This window comes from Gymnodraco acuticeps, unplaced genomic scaffold (genome assembly GCF_902827175.1).
Source record: "Gymnodraco acuticeps unplaced genomic scaffold, fGymAcu1.1, whole genome shotgun sequence".
Taxonomy (NCBI): domain Eukaryota; kingdom Metazoa; phylum Chordata; class Actinopteri; order Perciformes; family Bathydraconidae; genus Gymnodraco; species Gymnodraco acuticeps.
The window spans coordinates 2,798,677-2,825,314 of record NW_022990047.1 but is presented as its reverse complement, the minus strand read 5'-3'; the positions used below and the strand labels follow the sequence as shown (position 1 = coordinate 2,825,314).

General features: G+C 40.9%; 3 protein-coding genes across 4 annotated transcripts in view; 1 reads left to right on the top strand and 2 right to left on the bottom strand.

Annotated features, from left to right (window-relative positions):
* Positions 1–411: 411 nt before the first annotated feature.
* On the bottom strand, positions 412–4,172 carry bhlhe41 (basic helix-loop-helix family, member e41). 2 transcript variants are annotated; one of them, XM_034215547.1, is made up of 5 exons: positions 3,893–4,172; positions 3,736–3,802; positions 3,455–3,565; positions 3,240–3,351; positions 412–3,030 (listed from the first exon to the last, which is right to left on the bottom strand). In XM_034215547.1, exons 1-5 carry the CDS (start codon positions 3,952–3,954, stop codon positions 2,111–2,113), a joined length of 1,272 nt encoding a protein of 423 aa, XP_034071438.1. In that variant the 5' UTR covers positions 3,955–4,172; the 3' UTR covers positions 412–2,110. The 2 variants fall into 2 exon arrangements, with proteins under 2 accessions (XP_034071438.1, XP_034071439.1); XM_034215548.1 differs by having other exon boundaries at positions 3,455–3,562; positions 3,893–4,170.
* A 1,438-nt stretch (positions 4,173–5,610) lies between these two features.
* Positions 5,611–10,914, top strand: sspn (sarcospan (Kras oncogene-associated gene)). The gene is made up of 3 exons (XM_034215552.1): positions 5,611–6,047; positions 7,545–7,631; positions 9,249–10,914. The coding sequence occupies exons 1-3, from the start codon at positions 5,817–5,819 to the stop codon at positions 9,603–9,605; spliced, it is 675 nt and encodes a 224-aa protein (XP_034071443.1). The 5' UTR covers positions 5,611–5,816; the 3' UTR covers positions 9,606–10,914.
* A 6,531-nt stretch (positions 10,915–17,445) lies between these two features.
* itpr2 (inositol 1,4,5-trisphosphate receptor, type 2) overlaps positions 17,446–26,638 on the bottom strand; it is a 57,385-nt gene continuing 48,192 nt past the window's right edge. Inside the window, exons 54-57 of the mRNA XM_034215539.1 lie at positions 26,439–26,604; positions 26,183–26,343; positions 20,320–20,481; positions 17,446–18,750 (exon numbers count right to left, since the gene is read on the bottom strand). Of these exons, the coding sequence (XP_034071430.1) occupies positions 18,670–18,750; positions 20,320–20,481; positions 26,183–26,343; positions 26,439–26,604 (570 nt within the window). The 3' untranslated portion in view covers positions 17,446–18,669. The remainder of the gene's footprint in view (positions 18,751–20,319; positions 20,482–26,182; positions 26,344–26,438; positions 26,605–26,638) is intronic.

Genomic DNA, 26,638 nt, shown 5'->3' with positions numbered 1-26,638 from the left:
CATGTTAACAACAAAGACTGGGTTTGATCCTGCTTAAAGCTTCTGACAAGTGTGGAGGAGGCCCCTTGTTTTTCATCATCGTGTACAGACTGAGTGTAATCTCACTTCATCATCACATGACATGTGTTTAAAGCCTTGGTCTGTAAATTCCCTGCTGTGACCTGTCAGCTGATTAAAGTCTTAGCAACAATACATTTCATCTACTAGCCTTCCAGTAGTGTGTATTCATAATACTGTACTCTGAACTGTTTTGTGCAAACACTCGTGCATTGTTTCCCGAGTCAGAAATTTGACATGTACGTAGTTGTTGGAAAAGTTTCACACATTCTCACTGAGCTTTCCTGCTTTTGCTAACATTTGAGACTGTAGGCATAAACATAATTTGTGTTAAACAAGAAGAAGTCTGCAGAGTTTAATTTTGATATTTATTTTACAACTCATCAGCAATAATTTAGAACAGCATATGTGTAAAGCATTAACGAAATGTGCAACAGTTGCTCAGTTAAATCTTTTAAAAAATCCATAGACTTCTACAACATTGACATAGACATGTATACTTTATGGAATATTCACAAAAATACTTCTATTTACAGACACACATGCCACTTTATATAACAGTGTATAACAGATTTGAGGCAAAACCAGCTGAAGTAAAATACGAAAGCAATATCATGTATGCAAAATACAATGAAAATCTGTTTATTCTGTCACGTGTGAAACTTAAAAAGTGGAACAACACTACATTGCAGGAATCTTAATCTCTTAGAAAACAGGCCAAGTTAAAGATCCTAAATCTTCATTATCAAGTGTAGGTCACATGACCACAGCTGCTTTAACACGTAAGTCAAATATTTGAAAGCAAGGTTTTACATAATGAAAGCATAAAAGACACAATCAGGGATCGTGTTGTAGAGTGCAGGGTTTTCAAATCTGATTATGATTTACATGTTTGCAAGTCAAAAACAGAAATAAACATTGTTTTATCAAATCTGGCTTCATCACCCATTTACTACATTAATTAATCTCAAAGCATTTGGTATCTCTGCTCTCTCTTCTGAAATGAAATGAAATGAAATGTTCTTATTTCAAGACAACTCAACACAATACAAAGGTTCTGAGAGAACTACAGTGTTTGACTTTCAAAATGATGAGGCGACTGTTTGGGGGGAGTAAAAGCAAAAGAAAGGTGCATTTTAAAGAGTAAAGATCATCCTACATACAAACTTTACCAGCTGGGAAAATACAGGTACATTCAATATCAAAGATCTATAAGGGGCTATATCCTACAATGTTTCCTGGAGGTTCAGGAGGTCACTGCATCTCTGTGTTGAGATGCTTCATTCCATTTGGGGGACGTACAATATTCTGTTCAAGCAGCTCCTTGTGAATAAAGGGTTTCTGAACTAATTCACTGATTGGTTTTTCTTTACTTCAAGTACAAAAAGTAAAGGAAACTCAGGTCTCTACAAATTAGTTGAGGGCAACCATGGCATAATACCTTAACCTTTATATCACCATGTATTGTTTTTATGTGTAAAGTAACTGTTTTTGTATGTATTGATGGAAATGGAGTGTCTGATGGTGGGATCAATGACAGTTACCTCCATGTCAGCCTAACCCGTGCACAATTGGGGATGAGGTACTGTGGGCGTTTCATTTCTCGAGAGCACTTATTTTATTGGGGCCCTTTACATGTCAATCAGCAAGACTGTCTTTCAGGTAATAATATTTACAGTCAAAGTCAGCCAGGCTCTTAGCAACCTTGGCAGAGGTCAGTTGTAACTTCATACATCCAAAGAGACTCGCTGAATGGGATATTGCGCACTGTTGTAGTACTCAAAGTTTGGCACCAATGCTGCCACTTCAAAATATGTTATCAAAGAGGATATAAAATTAGCTCCAGCACAACACAGCCGTGTATTTATGTCAATCATTGTCGATAATCCTTTAGATGTATTAATCTAGCATAAGTGCAAAAGGCACACTCCGTCACAACTGTCCCCTGTTTCGCCAGGATATTGAACATGAGAAACTCTTCTGTGAAACCTCGTTTTAAAACTAGTCTAATTTGATGAAAAGAAACTCCTCAACAGGAAGGTTAACAGACAAATTAGCTGGTTTGACAAACAGAAAACTGATCGTGCGGGCTATTCTTGCTCTCCGACGCATCAGCTACGTCATCCTCCTCTTCGTCACTCGCGGGACTTTCCTCGCGCTCATCTGGTGAACCTATGTCAGCCTCGTGCAGCTCGTCGCTGTCTGGACTGTGAGAGTCATTGGACTGAGGAGAGGCTCCAAAGTGCACAGAGAGTCCGGGGAAAGCGGCTGCGGCTGACGCTTGTGCGGGGTAGAGCCAGGGGAAAGGGGAGGCAAGAGCCGCGGCAGGGTACATGTACTTTTCAATGTTGCTTTTGTCGAAAAAAGGCATATAAGACGCCGCGGCTGTGGGGTTGATGAAGTAGAAAGGCATGCAAATGGGTGTCTGCTGTCCCACAGTGCTTATTCCCATCAGAGAGTTCATAAACGCCAGGTCGGGTCTGGTGGGCTCAGTGCCCCCTAACCCGTTCCCAGGCCAGGTCATCTTTGGTTTTTTGGCAGCGCGATCGTCTCCAAACTCTTGCTTGATCTTCACTGCCTTGGGTCCCTGCGCCTTATTGCGGTCACATTCTTTATCTTTGCCATCAATCTTTTCCGCCTCGCCCCCGTATCCACTGTCCGTGTCTGTATCATTCTCGTTAAGCTCCCCGCCTTGGGTCCTCTGGATGACCGGGACACAGTTAGCTTGGCCGTCGGCTTTCTGCCCATCATGTGCCTCCCCCGCGGGAAGCTGGTGCTGGAGCGGCGGTGCGCCTGGCTGGAACTGCGCCAGCACCTTGTGAAGGTGGCTGATCAGCTGCGCGCACCTCTCCTCTCGTGCAGTCCAGTTTTCAAACTGACTCAGGTACTGCAGGACTTCTTTGGCACATGCCTGGAACCCGGAGTGGAACGCATCCAGATCTGCATGAATGGACGTTTTCATCGACCGGTCTCCTGCAAAATAGTTGCAAGGATAACATTATTATTCTAAAGGTGTATAATAAAGCAATGACAAGATGATTCTGTTAACGTATTTTCGAATTGCACAATATTTTCTTTGCTCTATTCATGTACATTTTCTGCTGCTGTAAAACTAGACTTCCTCGGACTATTACATTTTAATGCAACACATTTCTATATTAACTTCAGGTTTGTCAGCTCACCATTCTGCAAAGCGACAATCTTCTGGTGCTGCTGCTCAGTGACAGCAGTCAGAGCGTTTAAATGTTTCAACGTTAACTCCAGGACAACAGCTTTCTCCAAATGCCCGAGTGTCTATTGAGAGAAACAAAACATATGTTCAGTTAGCTGTTTAAGACAACTAATCTCATGTAAAGCCATATTCGCGTAAAAACCCTTTGCAGTGTCATGGACTCACCGACAGCTTCAGATGTTCGGGTAACAAATCCTTCAGCTGGCCAATACATTCGTTGATTCTGTCTCTCCTCTTCTTCTCTATCAACCGGTGTGGTAACTTGTATGCTTCCTGCTGGAAATAAACAGGCGTTTAGCGTTTTTAAACACACATTGATATATATTTAAAGTTATTGTAGTACATGTGAACATATCCATGAGTTTCATGCACACACAAATGTTGGTTCATGAAACAACAAACTACATTTTTAGATCGCATTATAGCCTATAATAAACCTTACGCACCTTCCCACCGTCCTCTCGTTTTATTCCTCTTTTTGCTTTGCACATGTAGAGAGAGGGGTAATCCACCCTAAAGTCAAGAATGACGACAGATTATTCACCAGGTTGTCACAACAGTTTATCAGACAGTTTGACAGAGTTTGCCAAAAGCGACACTCACCCTAAGAAATCTGCGTGCTCCATGAACTGCCTGTCCTCTAAATGCGGTATTCTTTCATCCATCGCTTCTCTGCTGCTGCTTATCCGCTCCGGAGCTTCTTTGGGAATGTTTGTTATTCCACGACCCGCACACACGCTATGCCGGCTGAGGGAGATGATGCACAGTGCGTGTCCTCCAGTGGAGCTGCTCTTCAGACTGATGTATATGCTTCCCTGAGCTGCCACTTTGCACAGCCGTCGGTGCTGTGGCTAGAGCGCACGCGCGCTTTGGGTAGGGAACAGCTTCCGACTCACGTGTGCCTCAGCCTGCACCAGCACAAAGCCCGGTAATTAGACCTGCTCTGTTAGAGCACCGCCGCTGTTCCTATAGAGATCCAGTCCAAACACTTCTGACCCAGCTGCTGAAACGTGATTCAACATGATTTGAAAATGTAGCTGGGGAAAGTCTGCATGCAAGCTTGAGGGATGACAGAATAATGCATCATCTCACTGTTAATGCATCTCATATAATGTGGGACCTTAACTTTGCAGCTCGAGCTGTGACTGCTGGCTGATAAGTGATCTAATGTGATAATGTTTTAATGCTGCTGCAACGCAAACAATTAAAATGTTTGAGATCAAATCTTCAATATTTTATTTTAAATAATTAGACTCCAAACTGCCATATCAATTGGTGATTGCTGTCATTATTAGACAGAAATGACCAAACTAGTTTGCACACATTCAGTTTAGAGAAAACCCTAGGTTCCAAGTGCTCCACCATCACTTAATACAAACGAAGATTTGTTTTCCTTCTGCTTATTAAAAACAACTGGGAACCTCCTGATCTCTCCATAACAAGAAAAACACATGCTAAAATAACAGTGAAGAAATTGAGATGAATGGGAAGTAAACACAGTGAGTAAACAAATATTGGAGGTGTGTGTCTGATCACACCATGTTGTTGCCCGGATCAGGGCAGGGTAACCTATTCATACACCTCGAGCTGTTCAAAGCTGCGTTGTCAGTAACCATGGCACCCAGCTGTGTGCTCAAACACCTGTGTAGAGATGCTCTATTAATCTGAGGATGGGTGCTTCTCTCCCCACCTTCATCTCACTGTCTCTGTCTAAAAATAAATGTTTAACACAAAATTAAACTTTGACTTTTGATTTGTCTAATCTTCCTAAACTAATCAACAAATCTCCCAAAATATTTAGGTCGTCCCAATTTGTGATTTTATTGTTAAAATAACTAGCAATACATGTACGCATTTACAATCAACATGTCTAACAAACTACAAAGCGTTTCATAAATGACTCCGGGAGGTTAATCTGATTGTCAGTGACACCTGTTCTCTTGTGAAACGTTTACCAGGCTCAACACACTCAAATCTGAGCCCTTGTAATGCTCTCACATGCCTTATGATGATCACATTACTTCTTCCTGTAAGTCATGTGAATTGTTTCTGGCTGGCAGCATATAGCTCTTCTTGTGTAACAGTGCTGACGAAGAATGATCCAATCACTTGGGCTCTCAAATATTTGTGTGACCCTCCTCTGTGCTGGATTTTCATTAACTCATACCTGCTGATTTGCCTCTGTACTTTCCCTTCTTGTCTTTATTGTAACTAAAAGTGAAATCATCTCACTGTCCGTATGTTGGAATCCCCCTTTTGGGACTTCCTCCCCCCTTCCCTCCTCTTCCTTTCCTCCACAGTAGGCTGCCTGCTCTATATGTGGCACTGGAATCCAGTCCAAATGTTTTCCATATTAGTTCAGAGCCTTCTCTGTTTCCAAATAGCATACGAGCTGTGCTTATGGTGAGAGGAGGCCTTGGCAGGGAGGGGAAGGGAAGTTGAGAGAGACAGACGGCAGGCAGGCTTATCCACCCCAAACACTGCAACAGTAAAAGTCGAGCGTACAGAACGAGAAAAAAGAGGAGAAATGGGGCAGGGGCAGAAAGGTTCCTCAGACAAGGAGGAAAAGAAGAAGAAGAAGAGAGATGAAAGCCCAGCGCCAGAGGACAGCCATAAGTGCCGAGTCTGTCGCTTCCCTCTGCTCGTCGCCCTGCTCCAGCTGCTGTTGGGGGCGGCCGTCACAGTCGTGGCCTTCCTTATGTTGGCCATCAGCCCCTCACTCATGGCCCGGGAGACGCCACACTGGGCTGGAATCATTGTAAGCTCCGTCATTACGCTTTAACATCATACACTACAGCTACATGTTTGCATGGATCCCCATTAGTGATATGCCTGCATGACCCTCAGCTATTCCCTCCTTGTGTTGTCCATCTTCCTGTCCTCCACACTGCACGTCAACACTGGCCCTCTCAGCCAGACGCTCACTGTAGGCATGGAAGTCACTCTTTTTGCCATGTTCTAATAAATCTCCATCTGTCATATTCATCTGAATCTACAATCCGTCGCAGTCACACAAGCATGCTCACCTTCTGTTGTTTTTGTTCTATGTCCAACACATCCTCAACATCTGGCCTGATGAGACTGGCAAGCTAACTACAGCATGTCATATTGAAATGGCTTGACTTCAAAACAGAAAGATGAAAGCTAAGCGGAATATTTTATTCAAGTTGATGTGTTTAATAAGGTGTCATTTTAAAAGAGTTACAAGAAAATGCTTAGTTTTCTAAAGACTAGTTGGTCTTGAATTGTCTTAAAATGGAAACTCCTTGCATGTGAACGTTTGTATGGAGGTTGTAGTTTAAGTTGATAAACTTAGGGGAGTCAAAGTGTAAGTTAAAGTTCAGGTACAGGTAAGCGTTGATAGGGGTGGAAAGTTTACACATTTAAGCCCTGGAAGTTTAGTCAATTTGTTTGGAATCACTTAGAAAATGTAAACTAATGATTTGTGTATGCCAGTTATAACCTATAACCTATAAACTGTGCTAAATGAAGTGTCTCGACAGACACCATGTAAAAAGCTAAAAGTACAGTTCAAGTACACTTTACTAAAACTGTTAAATGTTTAAAAAACACTTTAAAGCAAATAAAGGTTAATTGTCTTTTAATATAAAAGGACAACATAGTGTAGTTTACTTATCATCCAATTTGGAATGGGAATTAAGGTCACATTTTTGTGATAGGGAAAAAAATGTGTTGTTCCAGTTTGGATCCTAGCTTATCACAGACGCCATTTGCCTCTCAAAAACATCCCTGGACACCAACATCCCGAGGTAGATCCTCACGAGATTCAGCCAAGTGAAAAACACTGAGGTCATCAAGAATTTTCCAGAGAATCCTGAGTGCTTAAGAACCTGAGAAAAACATTAAAATAAGATGCTGCATGCCAGTCACAAGACTGCAAATACACTGAAGAGAATGTGAGTGTGTCCGTGAGAGAGAGAGAGAGAGAGAGAGAGAGAGAGAGAGAGAGAGAGAGAGAGAGAGAGAGAGAGAGAGAGAGAGAGGCTTAGTGCTGAATCGTGCAATATTAAGAGATACTCATGAAAACCTGGGCAAAAAATACTATCTTGACACAACACTATCTCTACAACACATACTGCACATCACCTACATGTATTAGCAACAGTGAATAAGAGAAAAAGCAAGATAGGATGGTGAAATACTACAAAATGTGTATTATGTTGGTATTTTCATTGCACTAATATGAGTGGCTTTTAAGCAAACATTTACGATATCTTCTGATGTGTTGTTGCAGCTTTGTTTAGTTTCTATCCTGGGCTTAATCCTGTACTGTATCAATTACCACCCTGATGAGAGATCATCTATCCAGTTCATTGCCAAGGTGAGTGTACACACACTGTCTGACACATTGTTTGCAGAAGTGGAAGTTAACATATCAGTTTGTAATAACCTTTTGTAAAAGTCAGGTTCCTTTATTAATGCACAATAGGTCTCTTTGAAATTGACCAGAGGAATATATTGTAGAGTGTTCATTTTACAAAAAGTAATGATCAGACAGGTCAATGTATTTTCTTTGCAGAGAATAAAGTTGAACTCAGTGAGAGTGTGTAATTGTTAGATGGCTGTTCTTACAGTATGGAACTGCAACTTTAAATGAGAGAGAGAAAGGCATTTAGCTGCATTCTTGTTTAAGAGAGCTCTGTGGGGATTCCTGGGATGAGTGCATTCATTAATCCCACTTGATTGTACAGCTTAATTAGCCGTACAACATATGCAGTTGGAATTTCAGGGCAATTAAAATCAGTCCTCCATTGTTTGCTACTGAGAAGCCGGTCCTTGGAAGCAGCAACCTCAGTCAGACTTGCGTTTGCATACCAGGTTCAAATATGTTCATTGGCTGTGAAGAGAGGGCTTCAAAACACTTCAATGGTATTTTGCCTTAAGAACTGCAGCTAATTTGCAAAATAGTCTTTGCATAAAGGCATGATAAAAAGCCAATTCAAAGTGGGTATGTGTCGTTTGGTGTTACATTTTGAAGGTTAGAATTTCAGTGCTATGTGCGCAGTGTTCATTTAAAAACCTCTGTTACCTAATGACCTAACTAGAGTACATTATTCTTTTTAACTTAAACATTTATGACTTTAAAATCAGTTTGTTTATTTCAATGTGCACTTGAAGCAAGGTAAGCGACAACCCAAATAAGTATAAAATGTGTTGCAACTGGAGACAATTCTGAATGTAAGCGTTACTATGTTGACAGATGAAGATTACCCGTTCAACATAGTTTACTGAGTTAAACCCTAAAAGTGTTCTAAGACCACAGATGTACTGTAAACAATAACAATGTAAGTGTTGGCTCCTTTCAGTTTGTCTTTAGGTCAACAGTAAATATATTCCATTTAGTGAAGTACATCCTCTTGTCTATGCACATGCTGTCCATACATTTCCCTCTAACAGACCAAGCTCCAGATTTCACAGCTGTTCCAAAATGAACATAAATGATGTTTCAAATCAATCACCGCTCATCACTTGCATAATTCCATAAGCAGCATGTAACTGAGGGGGAAATACACAGGGCGAACGACGGCTCCCGTTACATAAGCAAAGGATTAAAACAAAGGTTTAGTGTTATTGAGATTGTGCAATTGCATAAACAACACAAAGCCTCTGTCACATTTCAAAACTCTATTTTTTAGACTCTGTTGTTCTCACTAAAGGTGGGAAGCGGCTGTAGCTGCAGGGCAATCTTATATTTTGTGTGTCTCCTCTGCACACAAGAGCTGTACTCCTACACTGAGGGTCAGCCCATGCCTTGTATTGTACATAATCTCTTTGAATGTAACTTGCTGTCGGCACTGAGCCAGCATGACTGTCTCGTAGCTAAGTGAGTTAATCATACAGAATGAAGCAGGGAACAGGCTTTCAGTATAAAGGTTTTCTGATCAAAGCTACAAAGGCTAAACAGCATGACCTCTGACTTGACCTCTGCCCTCCACAGCTCCTGTACTTCGTCCTGTGTACGATCGGCCTGGTCATCTCAGTGCTGGTTATTGCCTTCTCCGGACACCATTACTCTCAGACCGGCAGCTTCAGGTGTCAGCAGGCGGGCGAGGACTGCGTGTGCAGACTGGATCAAGAGGACCCAATAGCTCGCACCTTCACCTATGAGGGAGTCAGTGACTGCGAGGTGATCACCGGGACCCTCACCCTCTACTTCCTGCTGCAGATCATTCTCAACCTGCTCCAAGCAGTGGTGTGTGCCATCGGTGCCTTCATCATGTGGAAGCACCGCTACCAGGTGTTCTTCGCCGGCCTTCAGATCGGCTCCTCCTCCTCCCAGTGGCAGAACGTTTAACACGCCCATGACAGAGTTGAAAGATGACTCTGGTCAGGGCGGAGGGTAATACCTTCAGCGTGAGTGACGGGACATGTGCCTTTTTGGTTTGTGCCTAAGCTTGTTTTCATTGATGTCAATTTATATTAACCTTTTGTGATAGTTTTTCTATAATAGCTTTTTGCACACATTTTGTATACCATATAAGTCATATTTTTTCCAGTTGGCAATGTTATAATGTAGATGAAGAGATACAATACAGCTGCTTTGCTTTGAGAAGTAAGTGTTCCACTTGTGACTTATTCATGTTTCTAATTATCTGGATATGTACTGCTCATATGCAATATGTTGACAAACTAGGTCACAACACTGAAACCACTTTAGTTCATCTGTTATGCACTTTTCCAAAAAAGTACACGTCTTGTTTTGGGTTTGAATTATTAAGAATACATAATTAGTTGCTATATTGATGCTTTACAGTAAGTCGCGCACTACTTTGTTGTCACATTATAGTTTGAAAAATGTAAATCAATGGCAGAGTTTCACACATTACACATGTCAAGTAGAGCTTTTATTCCGATAGCAAACATTTGTAAGACATTTATCTTAATCAAAAAGTAGATTATTGCTTTTCAATTACAACATTTATCAGATTTAAGCACATTTAACACACACAAAAGCAACTAGGTGGATTCAACTATAAATAACCTGTTTTGTTTCCTATGCAGCTTTGTATATTGCACGATAATATAAATAATTATTGGTGAAGTACTTTACAGCTGATAGAAGAACCCCCTGTGATAGAAACGGTCCAGTAAAATGCACTAAGAACAGCTCCTGACAGCAGTAACACAAGCTGGGTGGTGTGCTCTTCGTGAGGCTGGATCCTGACATGAACTGGGCTGTGAAGGTAGAAGCCAGGCCAGCAGCCAGCATGACTCAAACAGCCTGTAGGAGTCAAACTACTGCAGCCGCAAAGGGGGAGGGGGGGGAAGGGGCCGGGGGGAGGCAAGGGGGACTCAGACAGGCAGCTGCATGGAGGAAACTAAATAATCTCGCTGTGTTTACGTTTCAGGTGTTTTCATTTAGGTATTACAGAACTGAAGGAGCGAAACAGCCAAAACATTTGAGCTTTTCTTTTCTAATATGATTTCCCCATAGCAGAGGTTTTATGTTGTGCTCACTCATCTCAGTTGCTGACTGAGGCTAGCTGCCTATACATGCTCAGCAGAGTTTCCGCAGAAAACAAGATGAATGAAGTGCTCGGAAGCAGAATGTAATTAGTGTGCAATCTGTTTTGTCAAAGATTAAAAAAGGTTGATTTAACGGGTATGATGTTAAAATATTGTTTATTTTTTACAGAATGTGGTTTGAACAAAGAAGCCAATAAGCAAATATCATCTTTCAACAAAGCTATACTGTTTTTTGTGACAAATACAAATCTTTGTTTCAGTTAATACGATTTATTTTATGTTTTCTGTCACCACACAGACACAAAAAGAGCCAACTCAGGTAACATCACTCATATTTGAATACATATATTTGCTTTAGTTGTCAATTGTATTATTATTTGTAAAGACTGAATAACTGAGCAGAATAAGAACCACAAAGCATCATTTAAACTGTATAGTATATTGTTATAAACAAGAACTCAGATACTTGAAGTTATAAAAAATGTAAGAAATACAAATAATTCTCTCTAAGGTAAACATATAAAGGTGCATAACAGAAAGAGTCAAGTAAAGCAAAAGTACCTCATCCTATTACTTAAGTACAGTTACAGTACTTACATAACCTTGATCATATTATAACAAAATGTTTCAATCACTATCTCAATCTATAACTATGTAGTTCTTAATATACCGTTTATATAGTTCTTCTTATGACTAATCTGTGGTACCACCAAGAGACAAAGGCGCCTCTGTCTGGGCCTGGCAGTGATCTACTGTGATCATAACTGTCAATTTATTCAAGTTAACTGTGACTGCTCAGTTTTTTTCTTTGGAGACATTATGAGAATGTCAGAGCTCCGTTTGACAATACTCAGCAGAGAATCACCAGGATAATAAAAGATGTGGCGAATTGCTTTGTAAATTATTAACAAATTCTGTTAAATCGTGCATTTCACACATTGTACTTTCTGCATCTACATCTAATGGAGGGCCAGTTCAGTTGCAGCGTTTTTCCGTGTGATTGTCCAGTGTTTTCATGTTGATGCATCATGTGACTACAACAGCCTCAATCTCACCAGACACAGGAAGTCACATGCCAGTCATCACAGGGGCATGTTTATTTTAAAAAAATGACAGTGAGAGAGAACTTCCTCCCTCCTCCCCGGTCAGTCACAACTCTCTGTGTGGCCAATTGATCTTTCAAGGCAAAACACGCAGATTGATATCAGATGGTGGGGACGCATGCTGTTAGTCTTTACAAGAGATTGCAGGAGACAGAAGATCAATACGTGTATTGACACAAAACATGAAAACTTTCTCAGGAAATTGAAAACAACCGACCGAACTCTCACCCAGTATTCTAATTAACGAGCTTCAACTGTTGGTTTTATGTGTATATCAACATGTTTATAACCAGTTGAATATGACTATAGTTTAGTGTAAGGCAAGACACTAAAGGCAAAAAAGTGTATTTTGCTTCCATGAGATACAGTACATTCAGGTGTTCATTTTACTTTGTCTATTTGCATCTGTAGATTTTTTTATTTTAGCCTATTTATATACAGGTTTAACCCTGTTAACCTGTTGTGGCTGGTATTGCATTTTAAAATACATTTCTTTGAAGTCTGTTTTCTCATAACAAGTTTATTCTAATCCTGTGAACAAGAAATCTCCACTTCAGTTACATAACCAACGCTTTCCAGTTTCATTCCCAGCTATAGGAGTTTATTCATATATAATTTAAAGCCTGACTTAAAGGTCCCATGTCATGGCCATTTCTACTGATCATAATGCCATTGTTGAGGTATACTAAAATAGATTTATACTGTGTCATTTTCTAAACTCACATTGGTTTCTCATACAGCATCTCTGTAAAGTATGTGTATTACTATTCACCGGTATTCACTCTCTGTCCTAAACGGCTTGTTGGAGCTCCCTCCCCCGATCCCTGTGAGCCCAGTGTGCTCTGATTGGTCGGGACGTTGAGAGGCTCGTTGCTGCGATCTGTTCCGCTCCTCGCAGCAGATCGCAGCAACGACCCTCTCGGCGATACAGCGAGAACAAGTGAAACTCATCCTGAGCACACACAAGCACTCACAGCTGAAGTAAAAACAATAAGTGTGGCTTGATATTGAGTAAGAAAAAGGTTTATAACGCTGTGAGCATGGGTCTGCGGAGAGCATTTCTCCGCGATCCCAACGTTGTAGCCCGAAAAACGTTTACCCATTTAAACAGTCGTGGTAGATACCTTGTTTGTTTTAAACATCATAAATACACAAACAACAATGAATACTTACAGGTTGTGTACCCGAATCTCCCGCTGGTCCAAACAAAGCAGGAACAGCATCGTTCTTCAGTGCCCTACGCTGTACATATCGCTGAAAGCTTTGTTTCGTGAAAGGCTGGCAGAGGGTGTGGCCTCTGGGTATCCCCACGTCAGAGTACCCAGGAAGTAAACAATGGAAAATGACAAATCTCCAACGAGGCGTTTTGGGGCAGCATAGACTGTGTTAGAGTTTTACTCGCTACAGGGTGTACTTTGAGAGGTTGTGACTCTGCAGACCGTTTACATGCATAAAAACCTTCATAACACACAAGGGGATGGGTAATAACCGGAAAAGCATGACATGGGACCTTTAAATAAAATGCTAAGTATATTCTGTTATGGAATGATAAGAAGCTATATCAAGGCAAGGCAAGGCAAGGCAAGTTTATTTATATAGCACTTTTCAACACAAGGCAATTCAAAGTGCTTTACAAAAAATGAAAGAGATTAAGAAAATGGCATTTAAAATCAGTCATTAAAAAGAAAAGCTAATAAAATAAACATTAAAAGAAAAAATACATGGATAAAAGTTACAGTGCAGTCAATTAAACATTAAAAGAAAAAAAGTACATGGATAAAAGTTACAGTGCAGTCTAAGATATGAATAGTTCAATTAAAAGCAGCGACAAAAAGAAAAGTCTTCAGCCTGGATTTAAAAGTAGTCAGAGTTGTAGCGGACCTGCAGGTTTCTGGGAGTTTGTTCCAGATATTTGGAGCATAATAACTGAACGGTGCTTTACCATGTTTAGTTCTGACTCTGGGGACAGAAAGCTGACCAGTCCCTGAAGACCTGAGAGATCTGGATGGTTCATAATTTAGCAGGAGGTCAGAAATGTATTTTGGGCCTAAACCATTCAGTGCTTTATAAACCAGCAGCAGTATTTTGAAATCTATTCTTTGACACACAGGAAGCCAGTGTAAAGACTTCAGAACTGGAGTGATGTGATCCACTTTCTTAGTGTTAGTGAGGACTCGAGCAGCGGCGTTCTGAATTAGCTGCAGCTTTCTAATAGATTTTTAGTGAGACCTGTGAAGACACCATTGCAGTAGTCGAGTCTACTGAAGATAAAAGCATGGACAAGTTTTTCCAAATCCTGCTGTGACATTAGTCTTTTAATCCTAGATATATTCTTTAGGTGATAGTAGGCTGATTTAGTAACTGTTTTAATGTGACTGTTGAAACTCAGGTCAGAGTCCATGACTACACCTAGATTTCTGGCTTTATCTGTTGTTTTGAACATTGCAGACTGAAGCTCAGCGCTAACTTTTATACGTTCTGCCTTGGCTCCAAAAACCATTACCTCAGTTTTATCTTTGTTTAATTGGAGAAAATTCTGACACATCCAGTCATTGATTTGTTCAATGCACTTACTCAGTGTTTGAATTGGAGCATAGTCTCCTGGTGAAATTGTTACGTAAATTTGTGTGTCATCTGCATAGCTATGGTAACTTATTTTGTTGTTCTTCATTATCTGAGCCAGTGGTAGCATGTAGATGTTAAAGAGAAGAGGCCCCAAGATGGAGCCTTGAGGAACCCCACATGTCATATTTGTCAACTCAGATGTGTATTTACCTATAGAAACAAAGTTGTTTCTGTCCTTTAAGTAGGATTCAAACCAATTTAGAACTGTTTCCGAAAGTCCCACCCAGTTCTCCAGTCGGTCGAGTAATATGTTGTGGTCAACAGTGTCAAACGCAGCACTGAGATCTAATAATACTAACACTGAAGTTCTGCCACTGTCTGTGTTTAAGTGGATGTCATTAAAGACCTTTACAAGAGCAGTCTCAGTGCTGTGGTTTGGACGAAAGCCTGACTGGAACACATCAAAACAGTTATTTAAATGCAAGAAATTACTCAACTGTTGAAAAACAACTTTTTCAATGATTTTACCTAGAAATGGCAGGTTTGATATGGGCCTGTAATTGTTCATTACTGAAGCATCTAGATTATTCTTTTTTAAGAGCGGTTTAATGACTGCAGTTTTCAGGGCCTGTGGAAAAATACCTGAGTGAAGAGATTTGTTTACTATATGAAGTAGATCTGAGGCCATACAAGGCAAAACATCTTTGAAAAATCCTGTTGGAATAATATCAAGGCAGCAAGAGGAGGATTTCAGAAGTTGAATCAGACATTCCTTCTGTAATAACCTTTGGTTCTTGTACGTGAAAAAAGTGAATTTTAATCTATTGATTTATCCAGTGTTCAGATTTCAGTTCTACAGATGTTTGCTAAAGTTTGCAAAAAAGTAATAAGATAATGCCTTATTTGAATAAAAAAGAACACAATTTCAGGGATCTTGTCAAATAAAAACAATCGTCTGAATGTAAGTAATAGCTGATAAACGTTTATGGCGGTATCTACCCATGAATAGGTACCTGTAGTGTCTCCTACAGTTTATATGTATGACATTTCCTGCAAGAAGTCCTGTTAGTCCGGTGCTTTAAGTGCATCAGAGTCACATCACCTGACTCACTCTCACTGCCTGCAGCCATAGAGGCATTGGGACATTGCCTTGTATTTAGTGACCTTCTCTGGGTGTTTTCTCACTCTCGCTACTGAACAGTCACACACAGGCTATGCATGTAACTGTGGTTTGGAAAGAGATTTAAAAAAAATTGTGATCCAAATGTGTCAAAGGTAGTGTTCATAAAGTAAATAATACACCCCTCACGTGCATTCAAAAGGTCCAAAGTGTACTGAGAGAATGAAATGAAGCAGACCATCTTATGTTATTATTCTAAGCACAACCCTAAAGTAATTTAAAATGTCCTTTTGATAAGTGGATCACAATGTTCAATGTTTTTGCTCAATGATTTAGAGCATCAAAAAAATATGTTTTAGGAACTGTGCAGACGGAAGCAGTTTGTATGGCATCACAACATGGAAATAAAACGTTTGCGAGTCAGTAATGACGGTCTGTGTACCATCCTCTCCCCTCCCTTCTGTCTGTGAGTCCAATACATTCCAGTTTTGCACTTTACCCTTCTTGTCTACACATGACAGCTGCTCACCATTATGGCACTGCGTGAGCTAATTTTAATGGCTGTCACAGGCAGCAGGAGCAAATACAGGTCTGCCAGCGTAAACAGTGAACTAGAGCCAAGAAGGATGGGCCTCTCTGTAGAAGGTAAATGACAGGACAGGATAAATGACCAGTTAAGGCTATTTTGTGATGCGTATATCATAACAAATATGTTACAAAAGCACAGACATACAGGAAAATCAACAAGCCACTGTTATTAATGATCAATTTCCACATTATAGTAAGCTACCGAGTACTACATTAGGCCAAACAACAAGGTGAAAGGATACGCGCATGAAAGGATTAAATATAGGCCTATTAAATGTTTCACAACTAAAAAGTTATTGCATTACTTATACAAACTGCAACACAAAGGAAAAACAGCTTTTTGAATAGACAGAAGCACTCAAGTGCTTTCGGTTTTGACATGTTCTAAAACAATGGTTCCCAACCTTTTCTGTCTCATGTAGGTCTACACCTCCAGCTCTAGTCAGATGCAGATACAAAAAGTTGTGATTAATGGTGGTCTATTTTTGCTAAATATGCATGTGAGAGACCTACTGTTTTGAAACCTGGAACCTAATGGGGTCTTCAGCTTTCTGTAATCAATCTGTATGTTGTCCAAGCAGTCTAATTAAGACGGATTTAATTGTAAAATGTTATAAGTAAATACGTGAGGAGCAAGTTGTGTTTACAAGAATTCTCTGTTTCATGCAAGTGATTTATTTGTTTTAGGGCATAATAGTTGACTTTATTTAATATAATAAAGCAGAGAATGTAACAATAATTATTTATTAACATCATATGTTTGGTTGCTCAGCTGAAGCTAGATGTTTAATTTAACTACCATGGCTATCTGTGTTACCCATAATCAAGTACTTTTAGCTGTGGCTATAGCTGTCAAACATACACAATCTCTTTTTTCTGTATAAAGATTACTTTAATTCAAGTGAAAAAGAATGTTACACTTGGATAACGGCAAAGCTTGTGAAGTAGACTGAACAAAGGTTAAATTCCAGAGTCTGGTTTCTCTGTCCATCATATCTGCCGTTAATGAGCTGCAATTAAATGCCAAGAGCAGCTTAACAAAAGCAGCAGTGACTGACGGCATGTGCAGAGAATCTGATAACTTTAATATTAGATGACTACCCTGGCTGCATTAGCTGAAACCTGATCCTGTCTGAATGAGGACAGCCTTTGACTCTGTCCTGCGCTGCCTTTATGGACAAGTGTGTGGGTGGGTGCAACGGGGGTCAAGGGGAGCACTCATTCATCCTCAACAACAACCAGGACTGAGGCACAACTCTGTTAGAAAATATGCTGACTCAAAGCACATTGAATCATTTTGTTACAAATTTATTACAACATCCAAACACATAAAATAAATTTTTCGATACACTTGTTTAAACCAAAAGTGTCGTAGCACAGTTACCATCGAGAGCTCACTTGTATCTGCCATTAGTTTGTGCCAGTTAAAAACACAAGTTCAGACTTAACAATCAGTTGCAGTCCAAGACACCTGTGAGCATGATTTACACTAAAAAATGAAAGTTTTTAAGAAAAAGTAGAAGATGAAGACAGGAGCAAATCCAGTAAATATTACAGTATTAGCTGACATCTCTTAGAAATAAGTATGTTCATTTGTAACAAAGAACTGTAAGCTCCCCATCTTCAGTCAGTACTACATTATGTACCAATATAAGATTTAAAACATAATTTTCAAGTAAGTTCTGCAAAGGTAATAATTATTTTTAATTCACATTAAGTTATTGATATACTCTGTAGAAATCTATTTAAAAACAAGGCAACTGAAATGTGCAGCAAATGCATTTTTACCATAGAACAGAGCATGCAAAAAATACCCCAACCCAACTAACCACATGTTCCAGTTAAAGGCTTACATTTTTGCACTTTTCTTCTTTAAAAAGTGCACTTTCAGCAGTTGCAATTTACTGTTAAGAATAGTTAATGAGTGAGGCAGCATCATACTTTTTCCAAAAGGCAAAAATAATACTCCAGTTATGAACCGTAAATGTTCTCATAAATACCATCAGAAAACTAAAAAGGTAAAGGGAAGAATACTTAATGTTTGCACACACACTCTTCCCCTAACGGCATAAAAAAGCAGTTCCTCAAACATCTCCAATCACAGAGGGTGCGGCCTATCTGTCCCCTTTCTGACACATCAGCACTGTGGACAGTTGAGGAATGAGATGTGACCGTCCGCAGACCTAACAGCACTTAACCATTAACCTTACCTTAACATTTCCCTCGACCTCTGTCTGGCACAATAACACCACACTGGCAGATGTGTGCTGCGGCTGGCCAATCATTGACAGAGCTTCTCTGTACGAGGGTGTGTACACACGGCCAGTAAAGCCTGCTGCTAGCAGCAGAGTGAGCACATAAGGCACAGTTTGTATCCCATAACAGTCATTGTTTCATAGAAAATACACTATGTCAAAAATGATGTGTCAACACTTCCGGCCCTATTGCTTTTTATCATCAATAATCTGAGCACATTGTTCTTTAGGCTGAAGTGTCCTGTTTGAGCCTTGAGCCCCTTAGTGGGCATTTGTGTGATGGTTGGGCTGAGGAGGACCCAGGAACCCGAGCCTCTGCTTGTTCTTCCTCTGTTCTGTCATCTATGGAGAAATGAAAAAACAACAACCTTGAGAGGCTTTTACTCTGCATGTTGCCTACACATGATATGCAAACCTGTATTTGTGTTATTTTTGTTCAAGTGGGAACTTTATTATGCAAAACACAATGTTCCCACTATGTTCACACATCATTATTACATTCCAGGGGGAGCGTTTATCTTTGTGAGCTAGGAGTGCAGGTAAAATGAGAATAATTCAGTTAGACAATACAAAAATCATATTTGGCTTATTAAAAAAAGAACTAAAACTCAATTAGTGTTACAAAGATTATTGGATGGCAAAAAGAAGTCAGTCATTTCAAACACTGCAAACAATTACTTTGTGAGGATTTAACCATTAATTTCAAATAACCTTTTTAACATTGGACTAATATAGAAGAGATATTTCCTCTTCATGGTGGTTCATTAATTGCTTCATTCAATCACTGTTGGACTGGAAACTAATGTCCCTTTTTAAACTAAATAAGAGGACACTGTTGGCTGTTGTATAAGTGTTGTGAGGAAGTTTCACAAATCATAAGCGGCTGGTATCTCACATTCATCGCATTTGCGGGGGTTACATTGTTGACTTCATAAATGAAGGCCAATGATTTTGTCCACCCTAAACTTGAAATGCAAGTGAATCCATTACGCTGTGCAGAACCCTTAAACCCACACAAACAAAGAGCAGCACACTCACATTCTGAGCTGTGAGAGTGTAAAGACCTGAGGTCAGCAGAGGTTGTAATGAGGGAGGAGCTGAAGGAGTACTTTCCTCACAGTCAGAAACAGTTTGAGTTGAGCCGGTGTGAGACCTTCAGGCCTCGCCTTGTGACTGCGGTTTGGCCTGCACACTCTCTCTCACCTCTGAAAACTTGTGTTAACCATAGAGGAGGAGTGCCTTCCTTGCTAAACCCATGACTACATATTGGTCAGTAAACACCGCTAAAGCAAGGTTGGAATAATAAATGGGCTGCAGAAGCTACAGATTAAGATAAGGTGTCAGTGTCTTGCTCAAGGGCACTTTATCTGCACACATACTTAGTTGTTACAAGAGCAACCCGAGGATCCCAGGCAACAGCGAGGTGTTACTGACTGAGCTGCCTGCTGAGGCCAACAGAGGTTGTTATTTTGTTTATTGGAGTATGATCCTTCCCCAGTAGGAGCTGTTTTCACACATCTGGAAGGAGAGGAACAATCGCAGGCCTGTGACTGGAATCACATGCAGGGGAGGCAGGTGATGGGAGTGATCAGTCACACTGCAGCGGCAGAGCTAGTCATCTCAACAGCCAGAGGCTCAGTGGCGACAATCAGTCGCGTTGATCTCTGACGTGATAATCACCGATCGTGCTGCATTCAGGAGCATCAAGGGTCGGATATTATCCATCTAGGTTAATGAGCTAAGTAAAGATATTCATTGCATGTCTCTTCAAATGTGATCTCTTGCCCTGCAGGTGTTTTAGTGCAAAAGGAGTCTCAAGGTCAGATAGCACGTGGAAAACATTGTGCTACTATGAGACAGGAAGACGTTTTCCCCCACAGCTTGAAAAGGTGTGCTGAAGTGGCACTGTACCTGTTCCTTTAGCTCAGCCAGCTGGCCAGACAGCTGAGACACCAGAGTGACAGTGCCGTCCAGTTTGTCCTGCAGAGAGCGCATCTCATTCTGCTCGTTGTCTCCCTCGCTGCTCACCAGAGAAATGGCTCTCATGCGGGGGAACCACTCCAAGTTCTTCTCCTGGGGGGAGAGAGGGAGAGATGGGATTTGAGAGAAGCAGCAGTAAGGGGAAAGGCAGAGAAGGGCTGAATTAAAGCTGACTCAGAAGGTCAGAGAGGCGGCGGCAACAGCATATTGGCACCGACAACAGCAAGGAGCATTTGCATTGATGTGAAGGGAGCATTACGAAGCTAAAGACAGTGTGCAGGAGGACAGCAAACAGACAGGGATTGGTAATTAGAGACAGGTGTGGGGGTTTAATATGAATCATTTCATCAGAATGGCTGCTGCTCTCTGTTTCGTACTTGACGGTGTGAAGTGTTTCAAGCAGCACTGCTGTCTGCTTAGGGATGCTTGGGGATAGCAGTCACTAAATGAGCAGTTACTGGCATTTCAATTCTCACCCACTCCAAGCACACTGTTGATGCAGGAATGAGTCACTGCTGTCTATCAAGGATACAACTGGGAGTATAGTGTTATTAATATGTGTGTGTGTTCATGCCATCATGTAAAACTGAGACTTTTAGTTTGTCTGTATTTCCATCAGGTCAGGGGAGAGAGAAAATCATCTGCCGCAATGCCATGAGAACACTGAGCCAAACAAACCTATGGCGTTATATAATAGACTTAAGTGCGTCTGTGTTTGTACATGTGTGGGTGTGTGTACTGTTGGCGTGCATCTGCATGGATATGTATGTCCACAACAGCCTGAGAGCAAGAGTGTGTGTTTTAAAACACACATGCTCTAGAAAGAGAGATAGGTTTCACAGAGACAGACTGCCACCAGCTGATCTTATGTAATATTCCTTTGCCAGCTCTTCGAATAAAAATGACTTAAAAGGTGCCGAGAATGGGATTTGACTGGCACCACATTAAGCCCAGTAGGAGGAGTGAGGTATTCTCCCACCCACTCTTATATAAGAATAGACTACAGGGGTAGAAACACTGATCAGTGTGTGAGATGCTGAGGAAAGAGAAGAGGACACGAGGAGATACTGAGGGGAGAGAAGAAGGTGGGGTGGTGGGGTTATTGTTTTTGTGTCCTTAGTCCATATCACACTTTAACAGCGGGACATATCATGGGACTGGTGTTCCAAACTAAACTTACTGTCTGTAAATCTCATAAGCGGAACATAACATAAAAAGGACTACTAACAAATTCTTATAATCTGGAAAATTGTAAAAGACAATTAAATATTCTGCTTTTGGTAATAAAATGAAGGCATGTATTACATATTTAAGTAAACTGTGCACAGGAATATAAATGCACTGTTAAGCAACTGTAAAAGCTTACAGTAGATGAGAACTTGGAACAAAACCTTGCTTTTCTTCAAACTTTACTTTTCAACTAGCACGTAGTATGAATGCATCTTAAGCAACAGATACAAGTATAGCAATTTGTTGCCTAAATTAGAGTTAATCTTCTGTGCAGGTCTAAATTGTACATTTCAGCTCCAAATCATTAGCTTCAGCTGCACTCAGTCAAGCTCAGCTGTGCTTTTAGCTAACATGCTAATGTTAACCTGCTAACTTGGCGTTCAGCTCAAAATCGAAGACTTGAGTTTGGGGTGAAAACTTTTTAAAATTCACATAATTGTTACGAAGGAGTTAACCATTTATCTGTACCTACTATAATTAGGTAATCTTTCTTTCTGATAAGGTGCATGTTTTCTACTGCTTTTGCAACTGTTTACATTTGTAGGCCTTCTTTACACTGATGAAGCAACTGACCCTAAGCTTACCTTTAGCGTGAGCTTTTTTCTAGAAAAAAAGTGGATTTTACTTCAAACATTACTGGATCAAAGCCAGACTGTCAGTGGGGGGGATTTACGATGAAATCCTATAGTGAAGATGCCACTTTGGCCCTTTTGCAGTTATCACCTAACTAAGTAAATGTTAACATGTACTTATGTTGCTCAGATTTCCCTGCAAAAAGAGGTCCTCTTCATCTTTACTGCCCTTTGGTAATTGTCAACACTTTAAACACTGTGTCACTTTTTCCTTCCCTGACTACAGGCGAAGCAGTTAGACTGATTAAGTATGACTGCTGAGCAACTCGGTATGAATCGAGTCATTCTATAAGAACTCTCCTGTGAATCTCAAGCTAATTTGGGCCTCAGGCATCAGGGGGGGCAGTGTGCTGACTCAAAGACAAAGCTTTAACGTCACTAAATCTGAGGATTATTGATGCATGTTTTTTCATGTTATCCATAACTGATGAATTAAGTAACCTCAACGACTCAATAAAAGGGACCTAAGAGACATCATTATTGGGGAATACAATATCCTTTTTGAACTACAGTCACTCATGTCGGCTGAAGCATCATCTCTGTGTTAATGATATGAAGCTAAGCAGTGACTGTACAGAATTGGATCTACCCTGCTCACGTCTTGTTGCGGCTCATTAGACTGTACAGTAGTCCACTGTGTGCTGCACTGACTGAATGACTCAAGGCTTTAGTGTTGCTTCACTGATCCATTTAAACACCTCAGTGAGCATGGATTTACAGACATTCATGTGCTTCTCACTATGCTGTCGCCATACCACTGGTGTGTTTCCCCACCTACATGCTATGTACTGTACTTCAGCCGCACAGTGCTACAGCGCCAACCAGAAAGCTAAGGTCTGTGCTGTAAACACACCAAACAACAACATCAGACGACAATACAAAGTCAAATTCCACACACTGAAACAATAACGCTCCTGTTGTAGTTGCTATTTACGGAGCCCTGGAGGGTTCATAGAGAGAAAAATAAATAAAACGTGGCCACGTTTTACTTTCTCGTTCGCACGAGTTAATAAAGCGTGCGCACGAGTTACTAAAGCGTGCGCACGAGTTACTAAAGCGTGCGCACGAGTTAATAAAGCGTGCGCACGAGTTAATAAAGCGTGCGCACGAGTTAATAAAGCGTGCGCACGAGTTAATAAAGCGTGGCCTCGTTTTGTGAGTGTGTGTGTGTGTGTGTGTGTGGGCATTTGTTTATGATAGTATCGTTCGTTCCGGTGCACTCCGGCAGGACTATAGCACATCGAGATTAAGATTAAATGAATTTCTGGCACTGGGATAGACACAGAGAACGAGGGAGAACCAGAGGGGGGAAAGGACGGGGGGGGGGGAAGGGGAAAACAAATGGCCGGGGGGGGCACACACACACACACCACACACACACACACACACACACACACACACACACACACACACACACACACACACACACACACACACACACACACCACACACACACACACACACACACACACACACACACACACACACCACACACACACACACACACCACACCACACACACACAACACACACCACACACACACACACACACACACACACACACACACACACACACACCACACACACACACACACACACACACACACACACACACACACACACACACCACACACACACACACACACACACACACACACACACACACACACACACACACACACACACACACACACACACACACACACACACACACACACACACACTACATTTTATGAAGCAACATCTGACCTGACAACAATAAGTACCTTTTCTATTCAGATAGTAGCTATTTTGTTACAGACACCGTTTAAAGTAAGTGAAGGATTCCTCACGTGACAGTGACTCTGTGTGTGTGTGTGTGTTAGAGAGGGAAAGGGACAGGAGAGCACGTGCCAGGCAGGGCTGAGCTATTAGCAGGCCACTTGAGAAGGCTTATGTAACAGCGCTGTGGCTGCTGCAGTACCTGCGAGGCCTGTAGTCGCTGTCATCATTTTACACACAAACACCCACACACTAATTTCCATCCACATGCACAGCACACCAACAGAACATACACTCAGTGTAACGCGATCCTACTCTTTTGCTTGGCACCACATCACTCTATCCTACCAGATGCACTCATTATTCTAGTCAATGTGCGTGTGTGTGTGTTTTCTTGAGGTCATCGGGTTTCAGCTCTTTTCCATCAAGGAGAGGGGAGGGCAGAGTTTTTATTAGGACAGTAGCTTCATGTTGTGTAGTCGGCCCAAAAACTGTTGTGCAGTGTTGCAGGAGATTACTATAAAGACGGAGCTTAACAAGTGGAGTCCCCCCCCCGTAACATTAAGAGGGCAGACAGCGCAGCATCACATACTCCTATACTTTCTAATTCAACAGTTTTGACATTACAGCTTCTGCTAGTGAACCAAATCTCTCTTTCATCCAGAATCACTGTGTGAGATTATTAAGAGTCTGAACTCAGCTTTTGCACATGGAATAAATAGATTATGAACAGCCTCATGTACGCAGTTGTTATCACGTACTTGACGTCCATAAAGTTTGATGCATATCCAGATAAAGTATATTTTAACTCTATTTAAATAACTTATATTACATTGTATCTCTGCCGGGTGAGGTTTCTTTAGTCCTTAGTTCATTGTTCATGTTACTTCTAGTCTATTCCACGTATGTATGATTCAAATGCATTTGAAATTTGGGATAAACCTTGTTGGATGCTGTTTTTATATACATTTTTCTTTTTTGGTAAGATGTATTGAAGGTTTAACCTTTAACATTGCTTTTGCTTTTACATGAACTTGCAAGCAGGTGAGGTTTTAGCAGAAGCCCTCAGTCTGTTTATCTTATGTCCTGCAACATGAGAGCCTGTATACAAAAACAACAACTATTTTAAGGATATTCTGGGGCTTTAAAATAATTTCACCATTTCATGAGGGTCATTAAAGATTCACTTTCAATAAAAAAGAAACAATTGCTACTTTAAGTAACAAAATGGAAACAAAAGTGGGTTTAGCCAATGTTTCTCTCAGTGTGTGTTTCTGCTATGCAGCACTGTAGGAGTTGTTTGTATAATTTTCTGACTCATCATTGCCTCATCACACAGTGATACCTTGGCCCCGCATCAGAGAGGCGACCTGTTGGAAGACCTGCTGATGCATATTAATTCAATATCTGTCACCTGTTTATAATGCAAATTGCTCATTATTACGCCGCCATTCTTATACCCATCATGGCCAAATGTTAAGCACAAAACGTGCCATTGTGCTCTGAGGCTTCATTTGAATCCATTAACCTAACGGCAACACCTTTAGTTACCCTTACATCCTTAAACTTCTTGTCTGTGTGTCAGTGCAGCAAGTTGGTGCATTGATGATAATAGAGCAGGACTGGGTTTAATTACTATTTAACCACACTGTCTCCCAGCAGGTTAGGAGCTCAGCACATTGAAGACTACCTGAGCACAGAGCCATCTCTCTCCAGCGGCCGGGGGAGAGAATAAATTGGGATGCTTTGCACAGGTTAGAGGCTCAGTCTCATTTTTCGATCGTTCGTCTGCTGTACAGCCTCACGCATTTCTAGCACACTGCGCAAGTCTGCAAAGTGAGCAAAGCTGCAAAACTTTAAGACTCCAACACTGAGACATCTGTATGCCGCGGCTGGCCAGAAAATATGAATTAAGCGGCGAACATTTTTTGTTTGTTTGTCCATATGTTTCTGGAATAATAAACAAACAACTGTGGTTTGGGTGTTTTTATGTACTTGTGTGTCATCTAGATAAAATGTGCAGTCTCATATTACTTTTTACACTTGCAAACGCAACAAATCAACTGCTTTAATGATCAGGCAGCTTTGTGGGAACACATTTTTAGGAGGAATAAAAAATGTGTGTGTTACAATTTCCTGTTTGTGCAATGCATGTTTGTTTTGTTTACTGACCGCTATCATCTGGGCCACGTAGCTCTCGGGGCCGGTGTACTCGGTCGGATCCTTCACCCTCACCAGAACCAGGAAGTAAAGGTAGTGCCACATGTTGTGTTCGGATTTAATGTGCTCCTCAAAGGACACCGTCTTGTTATCAAATTTGTCTCTCTCCAACCCTGCAAGAGATTTGTTTCGTTTAACATAAGATATTCCAAACATACTTCACTGTCATGTGCATACAGAGTTGGGTGAACCACATAGCTGTACACACCACAGATGAAACAGGTGGTTTTCAGGATCTCCTCCTTCCTCTGTTTTTCACTTCTCAAGTCAGCGAAGGTGTCGATGATAACACCAAAGATGAGGTTAAGAACGATGATGATAACGATGAAGAAGAACAGAAGGTCGTAAACCACCCGGGCCGCAAACAGAGGCTCCTGGATATTGCGATAAAAAAAGTGAAAAGAGTGC

Coding starts and splice junctions, on each gene's coding strand:
- sspn (XM_034215552.1), top strand. CDS start 5,817: ATGGGGCAGGGGCAGAAAGGTTCCTCAGACAAGGAGGAAAAGAAGAAG. Junction 6,048..7,544: donor CACACTGGGCTGGAATCATT/GTAAGCTCCGTC, acceptor GTGTTGTTGCAG/CTTTGTTTAGTTTCTATCCT. Junction 7,632..9,248: donor CTATCCAGTTCATTGCCAAG/GTGAGTGTACAC, acceptor TGCCCTCCACAG/CTCCTGTACTTCGTCCTGTG.
- bhlhe41 (XM_034215547.1), bottom strand. CDS start 3,954: ATGGATGAAAGAATACCGCATTTAGAGGACAGGCAGTTCATGGAGCAC. Junction 3,566..3,735: donor AACGAGAGGACGGTGGGAAG/GTGCGTAAGGTT, acceptor GTTTATTTCCAG/CAGGAAGCATACAAGTTACC. Junction 3,352..3,454: donor CCGAACATCTGAAGCTGTCG/GTGAGTCCATGA, acceptor TTCTCTCAATAG/ACACTCGGGCATTTGGAGAA.